Source organism: Mobula hypostoma, chromosome 8 (assembly GCF_963921235.1).
Source record: "Mobula hypostoma chromosome 8, sMobHyp1.1, whole genome shotgun sequence".
Taxonomy (NCBI): Eukaryota; Metazoa; Chordata; class Chondrichthyes; order Myliobatiformes; family Myliobatidae; genus Mobula; species Mobula hypostoma.
In genome coordinates, this window is record NC_086104.1 from 746,429 (window position 1) to 771,452 (window position 25,024).

At 45.7% G+C, this 25,024-nt stretch overlaps 1 protein-coding gene across 3 annotated transcripts in view; it reads left to right on the forward strand.

Moving 5' to 3' along the window:
• LOC134350321 (translocating chain-associated membrane protein 2-like) overlaps positions 1-24,756 on the forward strand; it is an 89,619-nt gene extending 64,863 nt beyond the window's left edge. The window contains exons 10-11 of one of the 3 annotated variants that reach the window (XM_063055370.1): positions 17,596-17,756; positions 18,244-24,756. In XM_063055370.1, the coding sequence (XP_062911440.1) occupies positions 17,596-17,756; positions 18,244-18,317 (235 nt within the window). In that variant the 3' untranslated portion in view covers positions 18,318-24,756. The remainder of the gene's footprint in view (positions 1-17,595; positions 17,757-18,243) is intronic. The other 2 variants (XM_063055369.1, XM_063055371.1) reach the window with 2 other exon arrangements.
• The last annotated feature ends 268 nt before the right edge of the window (positions 24,757-25,024 follow it).

A 25,024-nucleotide genomic window follows, 5' to 3' on the forward strand; every position in this document is an offset into this window, starting at 1 on the left:
GCACTTATAGCGAGAGGATTCGAGTACAGGAGCAGGGAGGTACTACTGCAGTTGTACAAGGCCTTGGTGAGACCACATCTGGAGTATTGTGTGCAGTTTTGGTCCCCTAATCTGAGGAAAGACATCTTTGCCATAGAGGGAGTACAAAGAAGGTTCACCAGATTGATTCCTGAGATGGCAGGACTTTCATATGATGAAAGACTGGATGAACTAGGCTTATGCTCGTTGGAATTTAGAAGATTGAGGGGGGATCTGATTGAAACGTATAAAATCCTAAAGGAATTGGACAGGCTAGATGCAGGAAGATTGTTCCCGATGTTGGGGAAGTCCAGAACGAGAGGTCACAGTTTGAGGATAAAGGGGAAGCCTTTTAGGACTGAGATTAGGAAAAACTTCTTCACACAGAGAGTGGTGAATCTGTGGAATTCTCTGCCACAGGAAACAGTTGAGGCCAGTTCATTGGCTATATTTAAGAGGGAGTTAGATATGGCCCTTGTAGCTAAAGGGATCAGGGGGTATGGAGGGAAGGCTGGTACAGGGTTCTGAGTTGGATGATTAGCCATGATCGTACTGAATGGCGGTGCAGGCTCGAAGGGCCGAATGGCCTACTCCTGCACCTATTTTCTATGTTTCTATGTTTCCATATCTACTCTGTCTAGGCCTTACAACATTCAAAAGGTTTCAATGAGATCCCACCCTCGTCCTCCTAAATTCCAATGAGTACAGAACCAGAGCTATCAAATATTCCTTGTATGATAACCCTTTCACTCCTGGATTATCCTTGTGAACCTCCTCTGGACCCTCCCCAATGCCAGTACATCTTTTCTAAGATGAGGGGCCCAAAACTGCACACAATACTTGAGATGTGACCTTCCTCACCAGTGCCTTATAAAGCCTAAGCATCACATTCCTGCTCATGTATTCCAGACCTCTTGAAATGATTGTTAACATTGCACTTGCCTTCCTTACCACCGACTCAGATGGCAAGTTAACCTTTAGGGTGTTCTGCACAAGGACTCCCAAGTCCCTTTGCATCTCAGGTTCTTGAATTTTCTCCCCATTTAGAATATAGTCTGCACATTTATTTCTACTACCAAAGTGCATGACCATGCATTTTCCAAACATTGTACTTCATTTACCATGTTCTTGTCCATTCTCCGCATCTGTCTAAGTCCTTCTGCATCCTACCTCTTCCTCAACACTACCTGCCCCTCCACCAATCTCTGTATCATCTGCAAACATAGAAACATAGAAAACATACAGCACAATACAGGCCCTACGGCCCACAAAGCTGTGCCAAACATGTCCCTACCTTAGAACTACCTAGGCTTTACCCATAGCCCTCTATTTTTCTAAGCTCCATGTAGCCATCCAGGAGTCTCTTAAAAGACCCTATTGTTTCTGCCTCCACCACTGCCACTGGCCGCCCATTCTACGCACTCACCACTCTCTGCGTTAAAAAAAACTTACCCCTGACATCTCCTCTTATACCTACTTCCAAGTACCTTAAAATTATGCCCTTTCGTGCTAGCCATTTCAGCCCTGGGGAAAAGCCTCTGACTATCCACACGATCAATGCCTCTCGTTATCTTATACACCTCTATCAGGTCACCTCTCATCCTCCGTCGCTCCAAGGAGAAAAGGCCGAGTTCACTCAACCTATTCTCATAAGGCATGCTCCCCAATCCAGGCAACATCCTTGTAAATCTCCTCTGCACCCTTTCTATGGTTTCCACGTCCTTTCTGTAGTGAGGCGACCAGAACTGAGCACAGTACTCCAAGTGGCGTCTGACCAGGGTCCTGTATAGCTGCAACATTACCTCTCATGGAAACAAAGACATTTATTCCATCATCTAAATCATATGCAGCATAAAAAGAAGTGGTCCCAACACTGACCCCTGTGGAACACCACTAGCCACTGACACCCACCCAGAAGAGAATCCTTTTATTCCCACTAGCTGTCTCCTACCAATCAGTCAATGCTGTAACCATGTGAGTAACTTTCTTGTCATACCATGGGCTCTTAACTCGATAAGCAGCCTCATGTGTGGTACCTTGACAAAGGCCTTCTGAAAGTCCAAAATATACAATATCCTCTTCATCCTCTTTATCTATCCTACTTGTAATCTCCTCAAAAAATTTCAACAGGTTCATCAGGCAGGATTTTCCCTGAAGGAAACCATGCTGACTTTGTACTATCTTGTCCTGTGTCACCAAGTACTCCATCACCTCATCCTTAACAATTGACATCTTCTCAACCACTGAGGTCGGGCTAACTGGTCTATAATTTCCTTTCTGCTGCCTTCCTCCTTTCTTAAAGAGTGGAGTGACATTTGCAGTTTTCCAGTCCTCTGGCACCATGCCAGAGTCCAATGATTTTTGAAAGATCTTTACTAAACGCGTCCACAACCTCTAATGCTACCTCTTTCAGAACCCTGGGGTGCAGTTCATCCGGTCTGGGTTACTTATGTACCTTTAGGTCTTTCAGCTTTTTGAGCACCTTCTCCCTTGTAATAGTAACTGCACCCACAACACAAGAATATCAGGCACACTGCTAGTGTCTTCCACAGTGAAGACTGATGCAAAATACTCATTTAGTTCATCATCCACCTCCTTGTCCCCCATATTATTTCTCCTGCCTCATTTTCTAGCAGTCCTATATTCACTCTCATCTCTCTTTTATTTTTTACATACTTCGAAAAGCTTTTACTATCCACTTTGATATTATTTAGAAACATAGAAAACCTACAGCACAATACAGTCCCTTCGGCCCACAATGCTGTGCCAAACATGTACTTTCTTTAGAAGTTACCTAGGGTTACCCATAGCCCTCTATTTTTCTAAGCTCCATGTACCTATCCAGGAGTCTCCTAAAAGACCCTATTGTATCCGCCTCCACCATGATTGCCAGCAGCACATTCCACGCACTCACCACTCTCTGAGTAAAAAAAAAACCTACCCCTGACATATCCTCTGTACCTACTTCCAAGCACCTTAAAACTATGCCCTCTTGTGCTAGCCAGTTCAGCCCTGGGAAAATGCCTCTGACTATCCAAATGATCAATGCCTCTCATCATCTTATACACCTCTATCAGGTCACCTCTTATCCTCCGTCGCTCCAAGGAGAAAAGGCCGAGTTCACTCAACCTATTCTCGTAAGGCATGCTTCCCAATCCAGGCAACATCCTTGTAAATCTCCTCTGCACCCTTTCTATGGCTTCCACATCCTTCCTGTAGTGAGGTGACCAGAACTGAGCACAGTACTCCAAGTGGGGTCTGACCAGGGTCCTATATAGCTGTAACATTCCCTCTCGGCTCTTAAATTCAATCCCACGGTTGATGAAGGCCAATGCACCGTATGCTTTCTTAACCACAGAGTCAACCTGCGTAGCAGCTTTGAGTATCCAATGGACTCGGACCCAAAGATCCCTCTGATCCTCCACACTGCCAAGAGTCTTATCATTAATACTATATTCTGCCATCATATTTGACCTACCAAAATAAACCACCTCACACTTATCTGGGTTGAACTCCATCTGCCACTTCTCAGCCCAGTTTTGCATCCTATCAATGTCCTGCTGTAATCTCTGACAGTCCTCCACACTATCCACAACACCTCCAACCTTAGTGTCATCAGCAAATTTACTAACCCATCCCTCCACTTCCTCATCCAGGTCATTTATAAATATCACAAAGAGAAAGGGTCCCAGAACAGATCCCTGAGGCACACCACTGGTCACCGACATCCATGCAGATTATGACCCGTCTACAACCACTCTTTGCCTTCTGTGGACAAGACAATTCTGGATCCACAAAGCAATGTCCTCTTGGATCCTGTGCCTCCTTACTTTCTCAATAAACCTTGCATAGGGTACCTTATCAAATGCCTTACTGAAATCCATGTACACTACATCTACTGCTCTACCTTCGCCAATGTGTTTAGTCATATCCTCAAAAAATTCAGTCAGGCTTGTAAGGCACAACCTGCCTTGACAAAGCCATGCTGACTGTTCCTAATTATATTATGCCTCTCAAGATGTTCATAAATCCTGACTGTCAGGATCATCTTCATCAACTTACCAACCACTGAAGTAAGACTCACTGGTCTATAATTTCCTGGGCTATCCCTACTCCCTTTCTTGAATAAAGGAACAACAGCTGCAACCCTCCAATCCTCTGGAACCTCTCCCATCCCCATTGATGATGCAAAGATCATCGCCAGAGGCTCAGCAATCTCCTCCCTTGCCTCCCACAGTAGCCTGGGGTACATCTCGTCCAGTTCTGGTGACTTATCCCACTTGATGCTTTCCAAAAGCTCCAGCACATCCTCTTTCTTAATGTCTATATGCTCAAGCTTTTCAGTCCGCTGTAATTCATCCCTACAATCGCCAAGATCCTTTTTCATGTGAATACTAAAGCAAAGTATTCATTAAGTACCTCTGCCATCTCCTCCAGTTCCATACACACTTCCACTGTCACACTTGATTGGTCAATAGACAATAGACAATAGGTGCAGGAGTAGGCCATTCGGCCCTTTGAGCCAGCACCGCCATTCACTGTGATCATGGCTGATCATCCACAATCAGTATCCAGTTCCTGCCTTATCCCCATACCCTTGACACCGCTATCATTAAGAGCTCTAACTCTTTCTTGAAAGCATCCAGAGAATTGGCCTCCACTGCCTTCTGCGGCAGAGCATTCCACAGATCCACAACTCTCTGGGTGAAAAGGTTTTGCCTCAACTCCGTTCTAAATTGGCTATCTCTTATTCTTAAACTGTGGCCTCTGGTTCTGGACTCCCCCAACATCGGGAACATGTTTCCTGCCTCTAGCGTGTCCAATCCCTTAATAATCTTGTATGTTTCAATCAGATCCCCTCTTATCCTTCTAAATTCCAGTGTATACAAGCCCAGTTGCTCCAATCTTTCAGCATATGACTGTCCCGCCATCCCAGGAATTAACCTTGTGAACCTACGCTACACTCCCTCAATAGCAAGAATGTCCTTCCTCAAATTTGGAGACCAAAACTGTACACAATACCCCAGGTGTGGTCTCACCAGGGCCCTGTACAACTGCAGAATGACCTCTTTGCTCCTATACTCAACTCCCCTTGTTATGAAGGTCAACATGTCATTAGCTTTCTTCACAGCCTGCTGTACCTGCATGCTAGCTTTCAGTGACTGACGAACAGGGACACCTAGATCTCGTTGTACTTCCCCTTTTCCAAACTTGACACCATTCAGATAGTAATCTGCCTTCCTGTTCTTGCCACCAAAGTGGATAACCTCACATTTATCCACATTAAACTGCACCTGCCATGCATCTGCCCACTCACCCAGCCTGTCCAAGTCACCCTGCATTATCTCAACATCCTCCGCACATTTCACCCTGCCACCCAGCTTTGTGTTATCTGCAAATTTGCTAATGTTACTTTTAATCCCTTCATCTAAATCATTAATATATATTGTAAATAGCTGCGGTCCCAGCACCGAGCCTTGCGGTACCCCACTAGTCACTGCCTGCCATTCTGAAAGGGACCCGTTAATCCCTAGTCTTTGTTTCCTGTCTGCCAACCAATTTTCAATCCATGTCAGTACCCTACCCCCAATACCATGTGCTCTAATTTTGCCAAATAATCTCCTGTGTGGGATCTTATCAAAAGCTTTCTGAAAGTCCAGGTACACTACATCCACCGGCTCTCCCTTGTCCATTTTCATAGTTACATCCCCTTCGTAAATCCATGCTGACATAAGTAACATCCATCCTGTTACTGCTATCCAAGTGTGGTGCTATTTCATCCTTTATTATTGACTCCAGCAACTTCCCCACCACTGATGTCAGGCTAACTGGTCTATAATTCCCTGTTTTCTCTCTCCCTCCTTTCTTAAAAAGTGGGATAACATTAGCTACCCTCCAGTCCTCAGGAACTGATCCTGAATCTATTGAACATTGGAAAATAATTACCAATGCATCCACAATTTCTAGAGCCACCTCCTTAAGTACCCTGGGGTGCAGACCATCAGGCCCTGGGGATTTACCAGCCTTCAGTCCCATCAGTCTATCCAACACCATTTTCTACCTAATGTGAATCTCCTTCAGTTCCTTCATTACCCTAGGTCCTCCGGCCACTATTACATCTGGGAGATTGTTTGTGTCTTCCCTAGTGAAGACAGATCCTGTTCCAGTCGTCTGCCATTTCCTTGTTCTCCGTTCCCCATAATAAATTCACCCATTTCTGTCTTCAAGGGCCCAATTTTGGTCTTAACTATTTTTTTCCTCTTCACATACCTAAAGAAGCTTTTACTATCCTCCTTTATATTCTTGGCTAGCTTGCTTTCGTATCTCATCTTTTCTCCCCGTATTGCCTTTTTAGTTATCCTCAGTTGCTCTTTAAAAGTTTCCCAATCCTCTGGCTTCCCATTCGTCTTTGCTATGTTATACTTCTTCTCTTTTATTTTTATACTGTCCTTGACTTCCCTTGTCAGCCACGGTCGCTCCTTACTCCCCTTAGAATCTTTCTTCCTCTTTGGAATGAACTGATCCTGCACCTTCTGTATTATTCCCTGAAATATCTTCCATTGTTGTTCCACTGTCATCCCTGCAGGGTATCTTTCCAGTCAACTTTGGCCAGCTCCTCCCTCATAGCACCATAGTCCCCTTTGTTCAACTGCAATACTGACACTTCCGAGTTTCCCTTCTCCCTCTCAGATTGTAGATTAAAACTTATCATATTGTGGTCACTACCTCCTAATGGCTCCTTTACCTTGAGTTCCCTTATCAACACACATCAAAGTTGCTAGTGAACGTAGCAGGCGTCCTGACGAAGGGTCTCGGCCTGAAACGTCGACTGTACCTCTTCCTAGAGATGCTGCCTCTCCTGCTGCGTTCACCAGCAACTTTGATGTGTGTTGCTTGAATTTCCAGCACCTGCAGAATTCCTGTTGTTTCCCTTATCAAACCCGGTTCATTACACAACACTAAATCCAGAATTGCCTTCTCCCTGGTAGGTTCCAATACAAGCTGCTCTAAGAATCCATCTCAGAGGCACTCCACAAACTCCCTTTCTTGGGGTCCAGCACCAACCTGATTTTCCCAGTCTACCTGCATGTTAAAATCCCCCATAACAACCATAGCATTACCTTTGTGACATGTCAATTTTAACTTTTGATTCAGCTTGCACCCTATATCCAGGCTACTGTTTGGGGGCCTGTAGATATCTCCCATAAGGGTCTTTTTGCCCTTACAATTTCTCAGTTCTATTTTCTCACATCTTATCCTCTTGCTCTTCACATACTTGTAGAATGCCTTGGGGGTTTACTTAATCCTGCTCACCAAGGCATTCTCATGGCCCTTTCTGGCTCTCCTAATTTCATTCTTAAGCTCCATCCTGCTGGCCTTATAGTTTTCTAGATCTCTATCATTATCTAGTTTTTTGAACCTTTTGTAAGCTTTTCCTTTCTTCTTGACTAGATTTTCAACAGCCTTTTTACACCATGCTTCCTGTACCCTACCATCCTTTCCCTGTCTCATTGGAACGTACCTATGCAGAATGTGACGCAAATATCCCCTGAACGTTTGCCGCATTTCTGCCCTACATTTCCCTGAGAACATCTGTTCCCAATTTAAGCTTCCAAGTTCCTGCCTGATCGCCTCATATTTCCCCTTACTCCAATTAAACGCTTTCCTAACTTGTCTGTTCATATCCCTCTCCAATGCTATCGTAAAAGAAATAGAATTGTGATCACTATCTCCAAAACGCCCTCCCACTGAGAGACCTGACACCTGATCAGGTTCATTTCCCAATACCAGATCAAGTACAGCCTCTCCTCTTGTAGACCAATCTACATATTGTGTCAGGAAACCTTCCTGAAACATTTCACAAGCTCCACCCCATATAAACCCCTTGCTCCAGGGAGATGCCAATTAGTTTTTGGGAAATTAAAATCTTCCACTACAACAACCCTGTTATTATTATACCTTTCCAGAATCTGCCTCCCTATCTGCTCTTCGATGTCCCTGTTACTTTTGGGTGGTCTATAAAAAACACCCAGGAGAGTTATTGACTCCTTCCTGTTTCTCTAACCTCCACCCACAGAGACTCCGTAGACAATCCCTCCATGACTTTTTCCTTTTCTGCAGCCGTGACACTATCTCTGATCAACAGTGCCGTGCCTCCACCCCTTTTGCCTCCCTCCCTGTCCTTTCAGAAACATTTGAAGCCTGGCACTTTAAGTAGCCGTTCCTGCCCCTGAACCATCCAAGTCTTTGTAATGGCCACAGCTCATAGCTCCAAGTGCTGATCCACGCTCTAAGCTCATCTGCTTTATTCATAATACTCCTTGCATTAAAATAGACACATCTCAAACCATCAGTCTGAGCGTGTCCCTTCTCTATCACCTGCCTATCCTCCCTTTTGCACTGTCTCCAAGCTTTCTCTATTTGTGAGCCAACCTCCCTTTCCTCCGTCACTTCAGTTCGGTTCCCACCCCCCCCCTCCCCCCCAAAGCAATTCTGGTTAAACTCTCCCCAGTAGCCTTAGCAAATCTCCCTGCCAGGATATTGGTCTCTCTCAGATTCAGCTGCAACTGTCATTTTTGTGCAGGTCACACCTGCCCCAGAAGAGGTCCCAGTGATCCAGAAATCTGAATCCCTGCCCCCTGCTCCAATCCCTCAGCCACACTTTTATCCTCCACCTCACTCTATTCCTATGTTCACTGTCACGTGGCATAGGCAGTAATCCCGAGATGACTACCTTTGTGGTCCTGCTGCTCAGCTTCCTTCCTGTAGTCTGTTTTCAGGACCTCCTCCCTTTTCCTGCCCATGTCCGTTGGTACCAATATGTACCACGACCTCTGGCTGTTCACCTTCCCACTTCAGGATGTTATGTACTATATTTACTAGATTGCTTTCAGATTTCATCTTTTCCCTTTTAATGATTCTTTTGGTTTGCTCCCTGTAGGTTTTTAAAAACTGCCCAATCCTCTATCTTCCCACTAATTTTTCCTTTGTTATATGCCCTTTCTTTTGCTTTTACATTAGCTTTGACTTCCCTTGTCAGCCATGGTTGTACTATTTTACCATTTGAGTATTTCTTCATTTTTGGAATCCACATGTCCTGCACCTTCCTCATTTTTCCCAGAAACACACACCATTGCTGCTCTGCTGACATCCCTGCCAGTATTTACTTTGGCCAACTCCTCTCTCATACCACTGTAATTTCCCTTACTCCACTGAAATACTGTGACATCAGACTTTACTTTCTCTCTATCAAATTGAAAGTTGAACATAATCATATTGTGATCACTGGCTCCTAAGGGTTCTTTTATCTTAAGCTCCCTCATCACCTCCAGTTAATTACATAACACACAATCCAGTATAGCCGATCCCCTAGTAGGCTCAACAACAAACTGCTCTAAAAAGCTATCTCTTACGCGTTCAACAAACTCGCTCTCTTGAGATCCATTATCAACCTGATTTCCAGAATCAACCTGCAAGTTAAAATCTCCCATGACTATCATAACATTGCCTTTTTGACTTCCCTTTTCTATTTCATGTTGTAACCTGTGGTCTACCTCCCAGCCAGTGTTGGGAGGCCTATATATAACTGTCAGCAATGTCCTTTCACTTTTACAGTTTCTTAACTCAACCCACAAGGATTCACCATCTTCTGAGATCCAATGCATATCTTTCTAGTGATTTGATGCCATTCAGTAGAACCACACCAACCCCTCTACCTACCTTCCTATCTCTCCGATACAACATGTAACCTTGGACATTCAGCTCCCAACTACAACCATCCTTCAGCCACGATTCAGTGATGGCCACAACATCATACCTGGCAATCTGTAATAGTGTAAATCTATCCCCTCATCTTAAATGTGGAAATAAGACTGTGCATTCACCCTGTCTATACTGCTCATGATTTGATGCACTCACTGTCCTAACTGGAAACCGTCTCTCCATAATTCTGTCTATGGAGTCCCAGCTGAGGATGAAATTCTTTCGACATGGGGTGAGTGTGGAACTTATTGCCACTGATGCCTGTGGAAGCCAACTCATCGGGTATATTTAAAGCAAAGGTTGATAGGTTCTTGATTAACCAGGGTGTCAGACGCTACGGGGAGAAGGCAGGAGAATGGGGTTGAGAGAGATAATAAATCAGTTGTGATGGGACTGCAGAAAACACTCGATGGGCCAAATGGCCCAATTCCTCTCCTATGATTGATGGTCTAAATCTTTGTAAACGGTATTCAAGCAGCTGTTTGATAGGTACATGAAAATGGAGGGTCACAGATACATTCAGGCAGAAGGGATTTGTGTAATTAGGTGTCGTTATTTTTATTAGCTGGGCACATCATCATAGGCTGAGGGGCATTGTTCCAGTTCTAATCTCTTCTACACTCTTTCAAGTTTCACACTATCTTTCCTGTATCAGGGTGGCAAAACTAAACACGATATTGCAAATGCAGCCTCACTGATATTTTTCACAATCGCAACATAACATCCCAATCGCTACACTCAAAGCCCTGACTGTTGAAAGTCAGCTTGCCTGTTACTGATGCACCTTTCCAAAATCTGCCTCTGGGGCTCAGTGGCTATTGGAGGGGGGGGGGGGGTCTGTAAACAAATAGCTCCATTCCTGTTTCTAAATTCCTTCCACACTGACTCAGTGGACAACACCCTCCCTTTCTGCAGCTGTGATAGTATCCCGGATTAGTAATGCCACTTCCAACCTCTTTTGAAACATCTAAGCCCCAGAACAAGGGGCCCGTGGCTGACAAGGGAAATTGGGGATAGTATCAATTCCAAAGAAGAAGCATACAAATTAGCCAGAAAAAGTGGCTCACCTGAGGACTGGGAGAAATTCAGAGTTCAGCAGAGGAGGACAAAGGGCTTAATTAAGAAGGGAAAAAAAGATTATGAGAGAAAACTGGCAGGGAACATAAAAACTGACTGTAAAAGCTTTTATAGATATGTGAAAAGAAAAAGATTGGTTAAGACAAATGTAGGTCCCCTACAGACAGAAACAGGTGAATTGATTATGGGGAGCAAGGACATGGCAGACCAATTGAATAATTACTTTGGTTCTGTCTTCACTAAGGAGGACATAAATAATCTTCCGGAAATAGTAGGGGACAGAGGGTCCAGTGAGATGGAGGAACTGAGGGAAATACATGTTAGTAGGGAAGTGGTGTTAGGTAAATTGAAGGGATTAAAGGCAGATAAATCCCCAGGGCCAGATGGTCTGCATCTCAGAGTGCTTAAGGAAGTAGCCCAAGAAATAGTGGATGCATTAGTGATAATTTTTCAAAACTCTTTAGATTCTGGACTAGTTCCTGAAGATTGGAGGGTGGCTAATGTAACCCCACTTTTTAAAAAAGGAGGGAGAGAGAAACCGGGGAATTATAGACCAGTTAGCCTAACCGTCGGTGGGGGGGAAACTGCTGGAGTCAGTTATCAAAGATGTGATAACAGCACATTTGGAAAGCGGTGAAATGATCGGACAAAGTCAGCATGGATTTGTGAAAGGAAAATCATGTCTGACGAATCTCATAGAATTTTTTGAGGATGTAACTAGTAGAGTGGATAGGGGAGAACCAGTGGATGTGGTATATTTGGATTTTCAAAAGGCTTTTGACAAGGTCCCACACAGGAGATTAGTGTACAAACTTAAAGCACACGGTATTGGGGGTAAGGTATTGATGTGAATAGAGAATTGTTTAGCAGACAGGAAGCAAAGAGTGGGAATAAACGGGACCTTTTCAGAATGGCAGGCGGTGACTAGTGGGGTACCGCAAGGCTCAGTGCTGGGACCCCAGTTGTTTATATATTAATGACTTGGATGAGGGAATTAAATGCAGCATCTCCAAGTTTGCGGATGACACGAAGCTGGGCGGCAGTGTTAGCTGTGAGGAGGATGCTAAGAGGATGCAGGGTGACTTGGATAGGTTAGGTGAGTGGGCAAATTCATGGCAGATGCAATTTAATGTGGATAAATGTGAAATTATCCACTTTGGTGGCAAAAACAGGAAAACAGATTATTATCTGAATGGTGGCCGATTAGGAAAAGGGGAGGTGCAACGAGACCTGGGTGTCATTATACACCAGTCATTGAAAGTGGACATGCAGGTACAGCAGGCGGTGAAAAAGGCGAATGGTATGCTGGCATTTATATAAAGAGGATTGGAGTACAGGAGCAGGGAGGTACTACTGCAGTTGTACAAGGCCTTGGTGAGACCACACCTGGAGTATTGTGTGCAGTTTTGGTCCCCTAATCTGAGGAAAGACGTTCTTGCCATAGAGGGAGTACAAAGAGGTTCACCAGATTGATTCCTGGGATGGCAGGACTTTCATATGATGAAAGACTGGATGAACTGGGCTTGTACTCGTTGGAATTTAGAAGATTGAGGGGGGATCTGATTGAAGCGTATAAAATCCTAAAGGGATTGGACAGTCTAGATGCAGGAAGATTGTTCCCGATGTTGGAGAAGTCCAGAACGAGGGGTCACAGTTTGAGGATAAAGGGGAAGCCTTTTAGGACCGAGATTAGGAAAAACTTCTTCACACAGAGAGTGGTGAATCTGTGGAATTCTCTGCCACAGGAAACAGTTGAGGCCAGTTCATTGGCTATATTTAAGAGGGAGTTAGATATGGCCCTGGTGGCTAAAGGGATCGGGGGTATGGAGGGAAGGCTGGTGCAGGGTTCTGAGTTGGATGATCAGCCATGATCATACTGAATGACGGTGCATGCTCGAAGGGCCGAATGGCCTACTCCTGCACCTATTTTCTATGTTTCTGTGTAACATCTGGCAGCCATTCAAAGTTGAAAGTAAATTTATTATCAAAGTGCATATATGTCATGATATACAACTTCCAGATTCATTTTTGTGAAGGCACTCGCAGGTGAGGGTACTCGCAGGTCGGTGAAGCCTGTGTAAAAGGCGAGCTTTGCGGGCGTTCAGACATTCCGGAGGCCCAATCAATGCTGGGAGAAGATGCTTCTATTTACTTTACTTGGAAGTAAATAAAAGTACAGAAGGGACATGCCTGGTGACATTTGTTGGGAGTAGGCCAGTGGTGAGAGTAGGAATGTCAGGCTTTGACTCGAGGCTGAGGCCAAAGAAACAGTTTAGAGAGGGATAGACAGAGTTGACATGGATAGGCTTTTTGCATTGAGAGTGGGGGAAATTCAAACAAGAGGACATGAGTTGAGAGTTAAAGGGCAAAAGTTTAGGGGTAACACACGGGGGAACTTCTTTACTCAGAGAGTGGTAGCTGTGTGGAACGAGCTTCCAGCAGAAGTAGTTGAGGCAGGTTCGATGTTGTCGTTTAAAGTTAAAATGGACAGGAAAGGAATGGAGGGTTATGGGCTGAGTGCAGGTCGGTGGGACTAGGTGAGAGTAAGAGTTCGGCACGGTCTAGAAGGGCCGAGACAGCCTGTTTCCGTGCTGTAGTTGTTATATGGTTATATGGTGATAAGGGTTAGTTCTTCCTTTCGTTATTGCTGATTTGGTCTTGGTTGCTCATTGTACAGTGCAGGCAGGATGACAGATATGGCAGTGGAATGCTCCTCCTGTATGGAACCTGATGGTCTCCCTGATATCTGCACCTACAGGAAATGCAGCCAACTCCAGCTCCTGAAAGACTGCATTAAGGAGCTGGAGCTGGAGCTGGATGAACTAAGGATCATCCGGGAGGCCGAGCGATTGACAGTTACAACATTTGGGCAGGTGGTTACACGCAGAGTGCAGAATTGGAGGAATAGATGGGTGAACACTGAGAGAGGTAAAGGGAGAAGGACATCCGTACAGGGTCCCCCTGTGGCCATTCCCCTCAGCAACAGGTATACCCCTTTGGATACTGATGAGGGAGATGACCTATCTGGGCAAGGCGGCAGCAGCCAGACCAATAGCACTGTGGTCAGCTCTGAGGTTAGGGTGAAGTCAAGTGGAGCAAAAGTCATAGGATTCTCTCGACAGTTAGGGGAACAGACTGGGAATTCTGCAGCAGCAAAGGAGACGGCAGGATAGTATGTAGCCTCCCAGGTGCTAGGGTCCAGGACGTCTCTGAGTGGTTGCAGAATATTTTTGAAGGGGAGGGAGAGCAGCCCAAGGTCGTGGTACATATTGGTACCATTAAAATGGGCAGGAGAGGGGTAGAGGTCCTGTGCAGTAATTTTAGGGAGATGGGAAGGATGCTGGAGAGCAGGACCTCCAAGGAGGTAATCTCTGGATTATTCCCGGTGCAACAATCTAGGAAAGGTCAGAACAAGAAGATAGTGCAGATGAATGAGGGGCTGAGGAGATGGTGTGGGGGCAGGGTTTCAAGTTCTTGGATCATTGGACCCTTTTCTGGGGAAGGGTAACCTGTACAAGTGGAATGGTTTGCAGCTGAACTGGAGGGGAACCACTATCCTGGGAGGGAGGATGCTAATGATATTGGGAAGGGTTTAACTAGATTTGCAAGGCGGTGAGAACTGAAGTGAAGAGGCAGAGGATGGGGAGGTTGGTGCACAAGTAGAGACAGCTTGTAGGGAGTTTGTGAGGAAGGACAGGCAGATGTTAGAGCAAAGATGCAATCAGCCTGATGGTTTGAGATCCGTCTATTTTAATGCAAGGAGTATCAAAGGTAAGGTGGATGAACTTAGAGCATGGATCAATACATGGAACTATGACATTGTAGCAATTACAGACATCAGATGACTCAGGGGCAGGAATGGCTGCTGAGTGTGCCGGGCTTTAGGTGTTTCAGAAAGGACAGGGAGGGAGGGAAAAGAGGTGGGGCGAGGTATTGCTAGTCAGGGATAGTATCACGGCTGCAAAGAGGAGGGATTGTCTACTGAGTCAGTGTGAGTGGAAGTCAGACACAGGAAGGGGGCAATAACTCTACTGGGTCTTTTTATAGACCCCCACCCAATTGTAACAGAGACATCGGGGAGCAGATAGGGAGGCAGATTCTGGACAGTGCGATAATAATACGGTTGTGGTGATGGTGATTTTAACTTTCCTAATATTGTCTGGCATCTCCTTAGAGCAAAGGGTTTAGATGGGGTGGAGCTTGTGAGGTGCATTCAGGAAGGTTTCCTGACACAATATGTAGATAAGCCTACAAGAGGAGAGGCTGTACTTGATCTGGTATTGGGAAATGAACCTGGTCAGGTGTCAGATCTCTCAGTGGGAGAGCATTTTAGAGGTGGTTTTCAGAATTCCATCTCCTTCACCATAGTGCTGGGGAGGGATGGGAGCAGACAATTTGGGAAAACATTTAATTGGGGTAGGAGGAAATATGATGCTATTAGGCAGGAACTTGGGAGCATATGTTCTCAGGGAAATGCACAGTCGAAATGTGGCAAATGTTCAGGGAACATTTGCATGGTGTTCTGCATCGGTTTGTTCCATTGAGGCAGGGAAAGGATGGTAGGGTTAAAGAACCATGGTGTACAAAGGATGTAGGAAATCTAGTTAAGAAAAGAAAAACTTATGAGAGGTTCAAGAAACTAGGTACTGTTAGAGCTCTAGAAAATTACAATGGTGCCAGGAAGGAGCTTAAGAATGAAATTAGGAGAGCTAGAAGGGGCCATGAGAAGGCCTTGACGAGTGGGACTAAAGAAAATCCAAGGCATTCTACAAGAATGTGAAGAGCAAGAGGATGAGCCGTGTGACAGTGGGACCAATCAGGTGTGATATTGGAAATATGTCTGTGGAGCTGGATGAGGTAGCAGAGGTACTTAATGAATACCTTGCTTCAGTATTCACTAGGGAAAAGGACCTTGGCAATTGTAGGGATGACTCACAGCAGACTGAAATGCTTGAGCATACAGACGTTAAGAAAAAGGATGTGCTGGAGATGTTGAAAGGTATTAAGTTAGATAAGTTGCTGGTTCTGGACAAGATATACCCCAGGCTACCGTGGAAATTGAGGGAGGAGATTGCTGAGCCTCTGACGATGATTTTTGCATCATCAATAGGGATGGGAGAAGTACCGGAGGATTGGAAGGTTGCGGATGTTGTTTCCATGTTCAAGAAAGGGAGTAGAGATAGCCCAGGAAATTATAGACCAAGTTGTTGGAGAAGGTCCTGGGAGACAAGATTTATGAGCATTTGGAGATACATAATCTGATTAGAGATGGTCAGCATGGCTTTGTCAAGGGCAGGTCATGCCTTACAAGCCTGACTGAATTTTTTGAGGATGTAACAAAACACATTGATCATTGATGAAGGTAGAGCAGTGGATGTAGTGTATATGGATTTCAGTAAGGCATTTGTTAAGTTCCCCGTGCAGGGCTTTTTCAGAAAGTAATGAGGCATGGGATCCAAGGAGACCTTGCTTTGTCGATCTAGAATTGGCTTGCCCACAGAAGGCAAAGGTTGATTGTAGATGGTTCATACTCTGCATGGAGGACAGTGACTAGTTGTGTTCCTATCCACACAGACTCAAGGCTGTAATTGCTGCCAAAGGTGCATCTACTAAATACTGTCGTGAAGTCGGTGAATACTTAGGCAATCAATTATTTTGTGTTTTATACTTGTGATTAATTTAGGTCATTTTGTAGAGATATGTTTGCACTTTGACACAAAAGAGTCCTTCTGTTGATCAGTGTCAAAAAAAGCCAAATTAAATCCACTGTGATTCAATCTTGTCAAACAACAAAACAAAAACTTTCGGGGAGGCGGGGTTTAATACTTTTTATAGGCACTGAGTATTCAGTCCCTTTGCCCTGCTTTGAATCCTCGTCGAGGTTTTGTAGCAGAACCTCGGAAGGTCATCACTCATAACCCCCACCCCCACACATTGCACAGGAAGAGGCCCTTTGGCCCAAGCCGTTCGTTCCAGCCCGGGTGTTAATTCCATTTCAGGTTTTATGGTCAGACTGCATGTGGAGTATTGTTTGAGGTTTTGGGCCTCTTATCTAAGTAAAGATCTGCTGGCATTGAAGAGGGTCCCAAGGAAGTTCATGAGAATAATGTCAGGAATGAAAGGGTTAACACACGAGGAGCGTTTGGAGGCTCTGGGCGTGTACTCACTGGAGTTTATAACATCTCATTGGAACCTATCAGATGTTGAAAGGCCTCAACAGATGTGGAGAGGATGTTTCCTGTGGTGGGGGATTGAAGAACCAGAGAGCACAGCCTCAGAATAGAGGGGTGCCTATTCCGAAAGGAGATGAGGAGGAATTTCTTTAGCAAGAGGGATGGAATTGATTGCTATAGGTGGCTGTGGAGGATGAGTGTTTGGGTATATTTAAAGTGCAGGTTGGTGGGTTCTTGTTTGGTCAGTTTGTCGAGGGTTGTGGGGAGAAGGCAGGGGAATGGGGATGAGAAGGGTAATAAATCAGTCATGATGGAATGGTGGACAGACTTGATGGGCCGAATGGCCTGCTTGTCATGTCTTGCGGTTTTTTGCCTGTGGTTGGCCCATATCAATATTAACGTAGCTGTTGTTCGGATATTATTGCAAGCAGCTGTCCTGCTGGGGGGGCTGTTGGTGTATCCCGCATTCCCACCGCCACCCTTGCTTGCCATTCTCCTGGGGGGAGGGGGAGCGAGGGGCTGTGTTTGGTGTTAACCGGTGATGTGTATTTGCCCTCCTCCCCAGGATCACCATTCTCCTGGCCGCCTGCCTCCCCCAGGGGTGGATGATGTGGCGTTTCATCAACTTTCAGCTGCGTCGCTGCCGGGAGTCCCAGCTGGAGCAGGTGGCACGCAGGAGGGGCCCAGTACTTGGGCCCCGGCCCAGGGGGCAACGCAGGGATGCAGGTCAGTGAGGAGCGGTGGGCTAAGGGTGTGGGGGGGGCTGTGCTGGGATATGCATGGCAGCTGGGCGGGAGGTGGACTTACATGTGGGGGCCTGGTGTGGTGGATGGGTTTGGGCTGAAGGCATCTGCAGGGGGTTGTCAGGATCATGGCTGTCACCTCAGTAACAGCTCTATTATCCCCTTTCCCTCTCCTTCCTGCTCTCCCTACCCCTCTCACGCTCTCCCCCCTCCCTCCCCCATCTCCCGCTCTGCCCCCCTCTCCATCCACCCCTCCTCCCCCGTCATCCCCCTCGTCCCCTCTCCCCTCTCCCCCCCACCTGTCATCCTCGCCCTCTCACGCTCTCCCTCACCGTCCTTTTCTCTGTCTCCCCCTCCCCTCTTTCTCTCGCTGTCTCTTTCTCTGTGTCTTCCTCCTTTTTCGCACTACCTTCCTTCCTCCCTTTTTGTGTCTCTGCACCATCTCTCCCCTGCCTCTCTGTTCCCCACAGGTTACTACGAGAACGGTTTGATCAAATCCGAAAACGGAGCTTCCCCTCGGACTCGCAAACTCCGCTGCTCCTGACCCACCGGATCAGTGTGTGGACCCACCAGGCGGCTGATCGACAGCACTGTGCTCCCCAAACCAGTCCCTAGCCTACAGTCTCTCTCAGCCCTCTCGTCCCAGCTGGGGCCTTCCTCACCACATACCACAGGCTGCGTCAGAAGCCCCGTATTACCTCTGTCCCACCCTGGGGCTCCAGTGTGTGAGCAGGCGTGCACCAGTGCATGCATGCATGTGTGAGTGTGCATGTGCATACATGCATGATTGTATCTGTGTGTGTGCCTGTCTTCATGTGAGTGCAAGCGTGTGTGCGTCTGCACGAGCCCCTGGACACTCCTGCTGAGGAGTGCAGAGTCTGGCTGTAGTACCGATGGTGGCGTCAGGGGCTTGTCTGAGGGTCCTGGGTCGAACGGTCGCACAGAGGATATAATGGAGGGAGGGTGGGGCTCTTGTGTACCAGGCTCCAGTGGGGAACCCTCTGTTTGAAAAGCCCCACCTGCAGGAGCATCGCTGAGAGGTGACTGTGGGCATTGGGACCGGCTGAACTGTGATACAACTTAGTAAAAGAGCAACGTGACATTAAGTGTTGGTGAAGTGAGTCTCTCTGTTCTGGCTGTAAGAGAGGGGTATGTCGATAGTGCGGTGAGTTTCTCATTTCTGATTGTACCGGAGGGGGTGTGGATAGTGACGTTAGTCTCAGTTCTGACTGTACCGGAGGGGGTGTGGATAGTGACGAGAGTCTCAGTTCTGACTGTACCGGAGGGGGTGTGGATAGTGACGTGAGTCTCAGTTCTGACTGTACCGGAGGGGGTGTGGATAGTGACGTGAGTCTCAGTTCTGACTGTACCGGAGGGGGTGTGGATAGTGACATGAGTCTCTAGGATCTGACTGTTTGGGAGGGTGTGCGGATAGTAGGGTGAGTCTCAGTTCTATGTGTACGGAGGGAGTGTGGACAGTGACGTGTCTCTCAGTTCTGTCTATAGGGGAGGGGATGTGGATAGTGATGAGAGTCTCAGTTTTGACTGTATGGGAGGGAGTGTGGATAGTGACGTGTCTCTCATTTATGACTGTACATGACGGGTATGGATAGTGACATGACACTCAGTTCTGACTGTACGGGAGAGGATGTGGATAATGACATTAGTGTCAGTTCTGACTCTAGGGGAGGGGGTGTGGATGGTTGAGTCAGTTCTGACTGTAGGGGAGGGTGTGTGGATAGTGACATGAGTCTCAGTTCTGAGTGTAGGGGAGGGTGTGTGGATAATGACGTGATTGGGTTCTGAGTGTACAGAGGTACAGAGGTGTGAAAATGGTGACCATGAGGTACAGGAGTAGAATTCAGCCACTTGGCTCATCGTGTCAGCTCTGCCAATTTCATCAAGGCTGATCCAATTTTCCTATCAGCACCAAGCTCCTGCCTTTTCCCTGTATCCCATCAATCAGGAATCTACAATGTCTCTGCTAAATATACATAAAGTCTTGGCCTCTGCAGCTGCCTATGGCAAAGAATTTCTCAGGTTCAGCACTCTGGCTGAAGAAATTTGTCTTCATGTCTGTTTGAAAAGGGCACCCCTCTGTTCTGAGGCTGTCCCCTCTGGTCTTAGACTCTCCCACCTTAGGAAGCAGCTTCTGCACATCCATTCTATTGAGGCCTTTCACCACTCAGTAACTTCTGAACGCAGGCTTAGCATCAGCAAACGCTTTTTATTTGTCAAGCTTTTCACTACTTGAATCATTTTTGTGAACCTCCTTTGAACCCTCTCTAGTTTTAGCACCTTCTTTCTAAGATTAGGGTCCCAAAACTGTTCACAATACTCCAAGTTGAAATGAATGCTAACATCACATTTGCCTTCCTCGCCACAGACTCGACCTGGAAATTAACCTTTAGGGAATCCTGCACAAGGACTCCCAAATTCCTTTGCACCTCAGTGTTTTTTGTATTTTCTCTCCATTTAGAAAATAGTCAACCCTTTCATTTATTCACCCAAAGTGCATGACCATACACTTCCCGACAGTATTTCAAGTGACATTTCTTTGCCCATTCTGCTAATCTGTCCAAGTCCTTCTGCGTCTAAACTTCCCATCGTTCCACCTATCTTCATATCGTCTGCAAACTTTCCATTCACTCATTCAGATCATTGACATACAGTGCCTATGAAAAGTATTCACACCCCCCCCAGAAACTTTCATGTTTTATTGTGTAACAGTGGATTTAATCTGGCTTTTTTGACACTGCTCAACAGAAAAATACTCTTTCATGTCAAAGTGAAAACGAATTTCTACAAAGTGATCTAAATTAATTACAAATATAAAAATACAAAATAATTGATTGAATAATTACTCACTCCCTTCAACTCAGTATGGACACAGTATGAGTCTGTGTGGATAGTCCACTATCAGATTTGCACATCTAGACACTGACAGAGCTTGAGCAGTTTTGTAAAGAAGAATGAGGAAAAATTGCAGATTGCGTGAAGATCGTGAATGAACAGCTTTTCAAGTCCAGCAACAAATTCTCAATTGGATTGAGGACTGGACTCTGACTTGGCCACTCCAGGACATTAATTTTGTTGTTTTTAAGCCATTCCTGTGTAGCTTTGGCTTTATGCTTGGGGTCATTGTTTTGCTGGAAAATAAATCTTCTTCCAAATCACAGTTCTCTTGCAGACTACATCAGGTTTTCCTCTAGGACTTCTCTGTATTTTGCTGCATTCATTTTACCCTCTACCTTCACAAACCTTCCAGGGCCTGCTGCAGTGAAGCATCCCCACAGCATGATGCAGCCACCACCATGCTTCGCAATAGGGATGGTGTGTTTTTGATGATGTGCGGTGTTTGTCTTACACCAAACAGTGTTTAGTCTAATATCCAAAAAGCTCAATTTTGGTTTCATCAGACCACAGAACTTCCTTCCAGCTGACTTTAGAGTCTCCTACATGCCTTCTGGCAAACTCTAGCCAAGATTTCTTGCGGGTTTTTCTTCAATAGTGGCTTTCTCTTTGCTACTCTTCCATAAAGCTGCGACTAGTGAAGCACCTGGGCAACACTTGTTGTACGCGCAGTCTGTCTCATCTCAGGCACCGAAACTTGTATCACCTCCAGAGTAGTCTTAGGTCTGTTGGTGGCCTTCCTCACTAGTCCCCTTCTTGCACGGTCACTCCGGTTTTGCAGATGGCCTGCTCTAGGCAGATTTACAGCTGCACCATATTCTTTCCATTTCTTGATGATTGACTTAACTGTAATTCAAAGGGATATTCAGTGGATTGGAAATTTTATTGTATCCATCTCCTGACTGGTGCTTTTCAATAACCTTTTTGCAGAATTGCTTTGAGTGTTCTTTTGTCTTCATGGTGTAGTTTTTGCCAGGATACTGACCTTCCAGATACAGGTATATTTTTAATACATAGAAACATAGAAAACCTACAGCACAATACAGGCCCTTGGGCCCACAAAGTTGTGCCGAACATGTCCCTACTTTAGAAATTACCCATAGCCCTCTATTTTTCTAAGCTCCATGTACCTATCCAAAAGTCTCTTAAAAGACCCTATCGTATCTGCCTCCACCACTGTTGCTGGCAGCCCATTCCACGCACTCGCTACTCTCTGAGTAAAAAACTTACCCCTGACATCTCCTCTGTACCTACTCCCCAGCACCTTAAAGCTGTGTCCTCTTGTGGCAACCATTTCAGCCCTGGGAAAAAGCCTCTGACTATCCACACAATCAATGCAATCAATCCACACATCATCTTATATACCTCTATCAGGTCACCTCTCATCCTCCGTCGCTCCAAGAAGAAAAGGCCGAGTTCACTCAAACTGTTTTCATAAGGCATGCTCCCCAATCCAGGCAACATCCTTGTAAATCTCCTCTGCACCCTTTCTGTGGCTTCCACATCCTTCCTGTAGTGAGGCGACCAGAACTGAGCACAGTACTCCAAGTGGGGTGTGACCAGGATCCTATATAGCTGCAACGTTACCTCTCGGCTCCTAAATTCAATTCTACAATTGATGAAGGCCAATACACCATATGCTTTCTTAACCACAGAGTCAACCTGCGCAGCTGCTTCGAGAGTCCTATGGACTGGGACTCCAAGATCCCTCTGATCTTCCACACTGCCAAGAGTCTTACCATTAATACTATATTCTGCCATCATATTTTACCTACCAAAATAAACCACCTCACTCTTATCTAGATTGAACTCCATCTGCCACTTCTCAGCCCTGTTTTGCATCCTATCAATGTCCCGCTGTAACCTCTGACAGCCCTCCACACTATCCACAACACCTCCAACCTTTGTGTCATCAGCAAACTTACTAACCCATCCCTCCACTTCCTCATCCAGGTCATTTATAAAAATTACGAAGAGTAAGGGTCCCAGAACAGATCCCTGAGGCACACCACTGGTCACTGACCTCCATGCAGAATATGACCCGTCTGCAACCACTCTTTGCCTTCTGTAGGCAAGCCAGTTCTAGATCCACAAAGCAATGTCCCCTTGGATCCCATACCTCCTTACTTTCTCAATAAGCCTTGTATGGGGTAACTTATCAAATGCCTTGCTGAAATCCATATACACTACATCTACTGCTCTTCCTTCATCAATGTGTTTAGTCACATCCTCAAAAAATTCAGTCAGGCTCATGAGGCACAGTGTGCCTTTGACAAAGCCATGCTGACTATTCCTAATCATATTATACCTCTCCAAATGTTCATAAATCCTGCCTCTCAGGATCTTCTCCATCAACTTACCAACCACTGAAGTAAGACTCACTGGTCTATAATTTCCTGGGCTATCTCTACTCCATTTCTTGAATACAGGAACAACATCAGCAACCCTCCAATCCTCCGGAACCTCTCCTGTCCCCATTAATGATGCAAAGATCATTGCCAGAGGCTCAGCAATCTCCTCCCTTGCCTCCCACAGCAGCCTTGCGTACATCTCATCCGGTCCCAGCAACTTTTCCAACTTGATGCTTTCCAAAAGCTCCAGCACATCTCTTTCTTAATATCTACCTGCTTAAGCTTTACAGTCCGCTGCAAATCATCACTACAATCACCAAGATCCTTTTCCATAGTGAATACTGAAGTAAAGTATTCATTAAGTATCTCTGCTATTTCCTCCAATTCCATACACACTTTCCAACTGTCACACTTGATAGGTCCTATTCTTTCACGTCTTATCCATATATAACCATATAACAATTACAGCACGGAAACAGGCCATCTCGGCCCTTCTAGTCCGTGCCGAACTCTTACCCTCACCTAGTCCCACTGACCTGCACTCAGCCCATAACCCTTCATTCCTTTCCTGTCCATATAGCTATCCAATTTAACTTTAAATGACAACATCGAACCTGCCTCAACCACTTCTGCTGGAAGCTCGTTCCACACAGCTACTACTCTCTGAGTAAAGAAGTTCCCCCTCATGTTATCCCTAAGCTTTTGCCCTTTAACTCTCAACTCATGTCCTCTTGTTTGAATCTCCCCCACTCTCAATGGAAAAAGCCTATCCACGTCAACTCTATCTATCCCCCTCATAATTTTAAATACCTCTATCAAGTCCCCCCTTAACCTTCTATGCTCCAAAGAATAAAGACCCAACTTGTTCAACCTTTCTCTGTAACTTAGGAGATGAAACCCAGGTAACGTTCTAGTAAATTATCCTCTTGCTCTTCACATACTTGCAGAATGCCTTGGGCCTTTCCTTAATCCTGCCCACCAAGGCCTTCTCATGGCCCCTTCTGGCTCTCCTAATTTCATTCTTAAGCTCCTTCCTGTTAGCCTTATAATCTTCTAGATCTCTAACATTACCTAGCTCTCTGAACATTTTGTAAGCTTTTCTTCTTGACTAGATTTATTACAGCCTTTGCACACTACGGTTCCTTTACCCTACCATAGTTTCCCTGTCTCATTGAAACATACCTATGCAGAACTCCACACAAATATCCCCTAAACATTTGCCATATTTAGAAACATAGAAACATAGAAACATAGAAAATAGGTGCAGGAGTAGGCCATTCGGCCCTTCGAGCCTGCACCGCCATTTATTATGATCGTGGCTGATCATCCAACTCAGAACCCAGCCTTCCCTCCATACCCCCTGACCCCTGTAGCCACAAGGGCCATATCTAACTTCCTTTTAAACATAGCTAATGAACTGGCCTCAACAGTTTGCTGTGGCAGAGAATTCCACAGATTCACCACTCTCTGTGTGAAGAAGTTTTTCCTAACCTCGGTCCTACAACATCGGGAACAATCTTCCCGCATCTAGCCTGTCCAATCCCTTTAGGATCTTATACGTTTCAATCAGATCCCCCCTCAATCTTCTAAATTCCAACGAGTACAAGCCCAGTTCATCCAGTCTTTCTTCATATGAAAGACCTGCCATCCCAGGAATCAATCTGGTGAACCTTCTTTGTACTCCCTCTATGGCAAAGATGTCTTTCCTCAGATTAGGGGACCAAAACTGCACACAATACTCCAGGTGTGGTCTCACCAAGGCCTTGTACAACTGCAGTAGTACCTCCCTGCTCCTGTACTCGAATCCTCTCGCTATAAATGCCAGCATACCGTTCGCCTTTTTCACCGCCTGCTGTACCTGCATGCCCACTTTCAATGACTGGTGTATAATGACACCCAGGTCTCGTTGCACCTCCCCTTTTCCTAATCGGCCACCATTCAGATAATAATCTGTTTTCCTATTTTTGCCACCAAAGTGGATAACTTC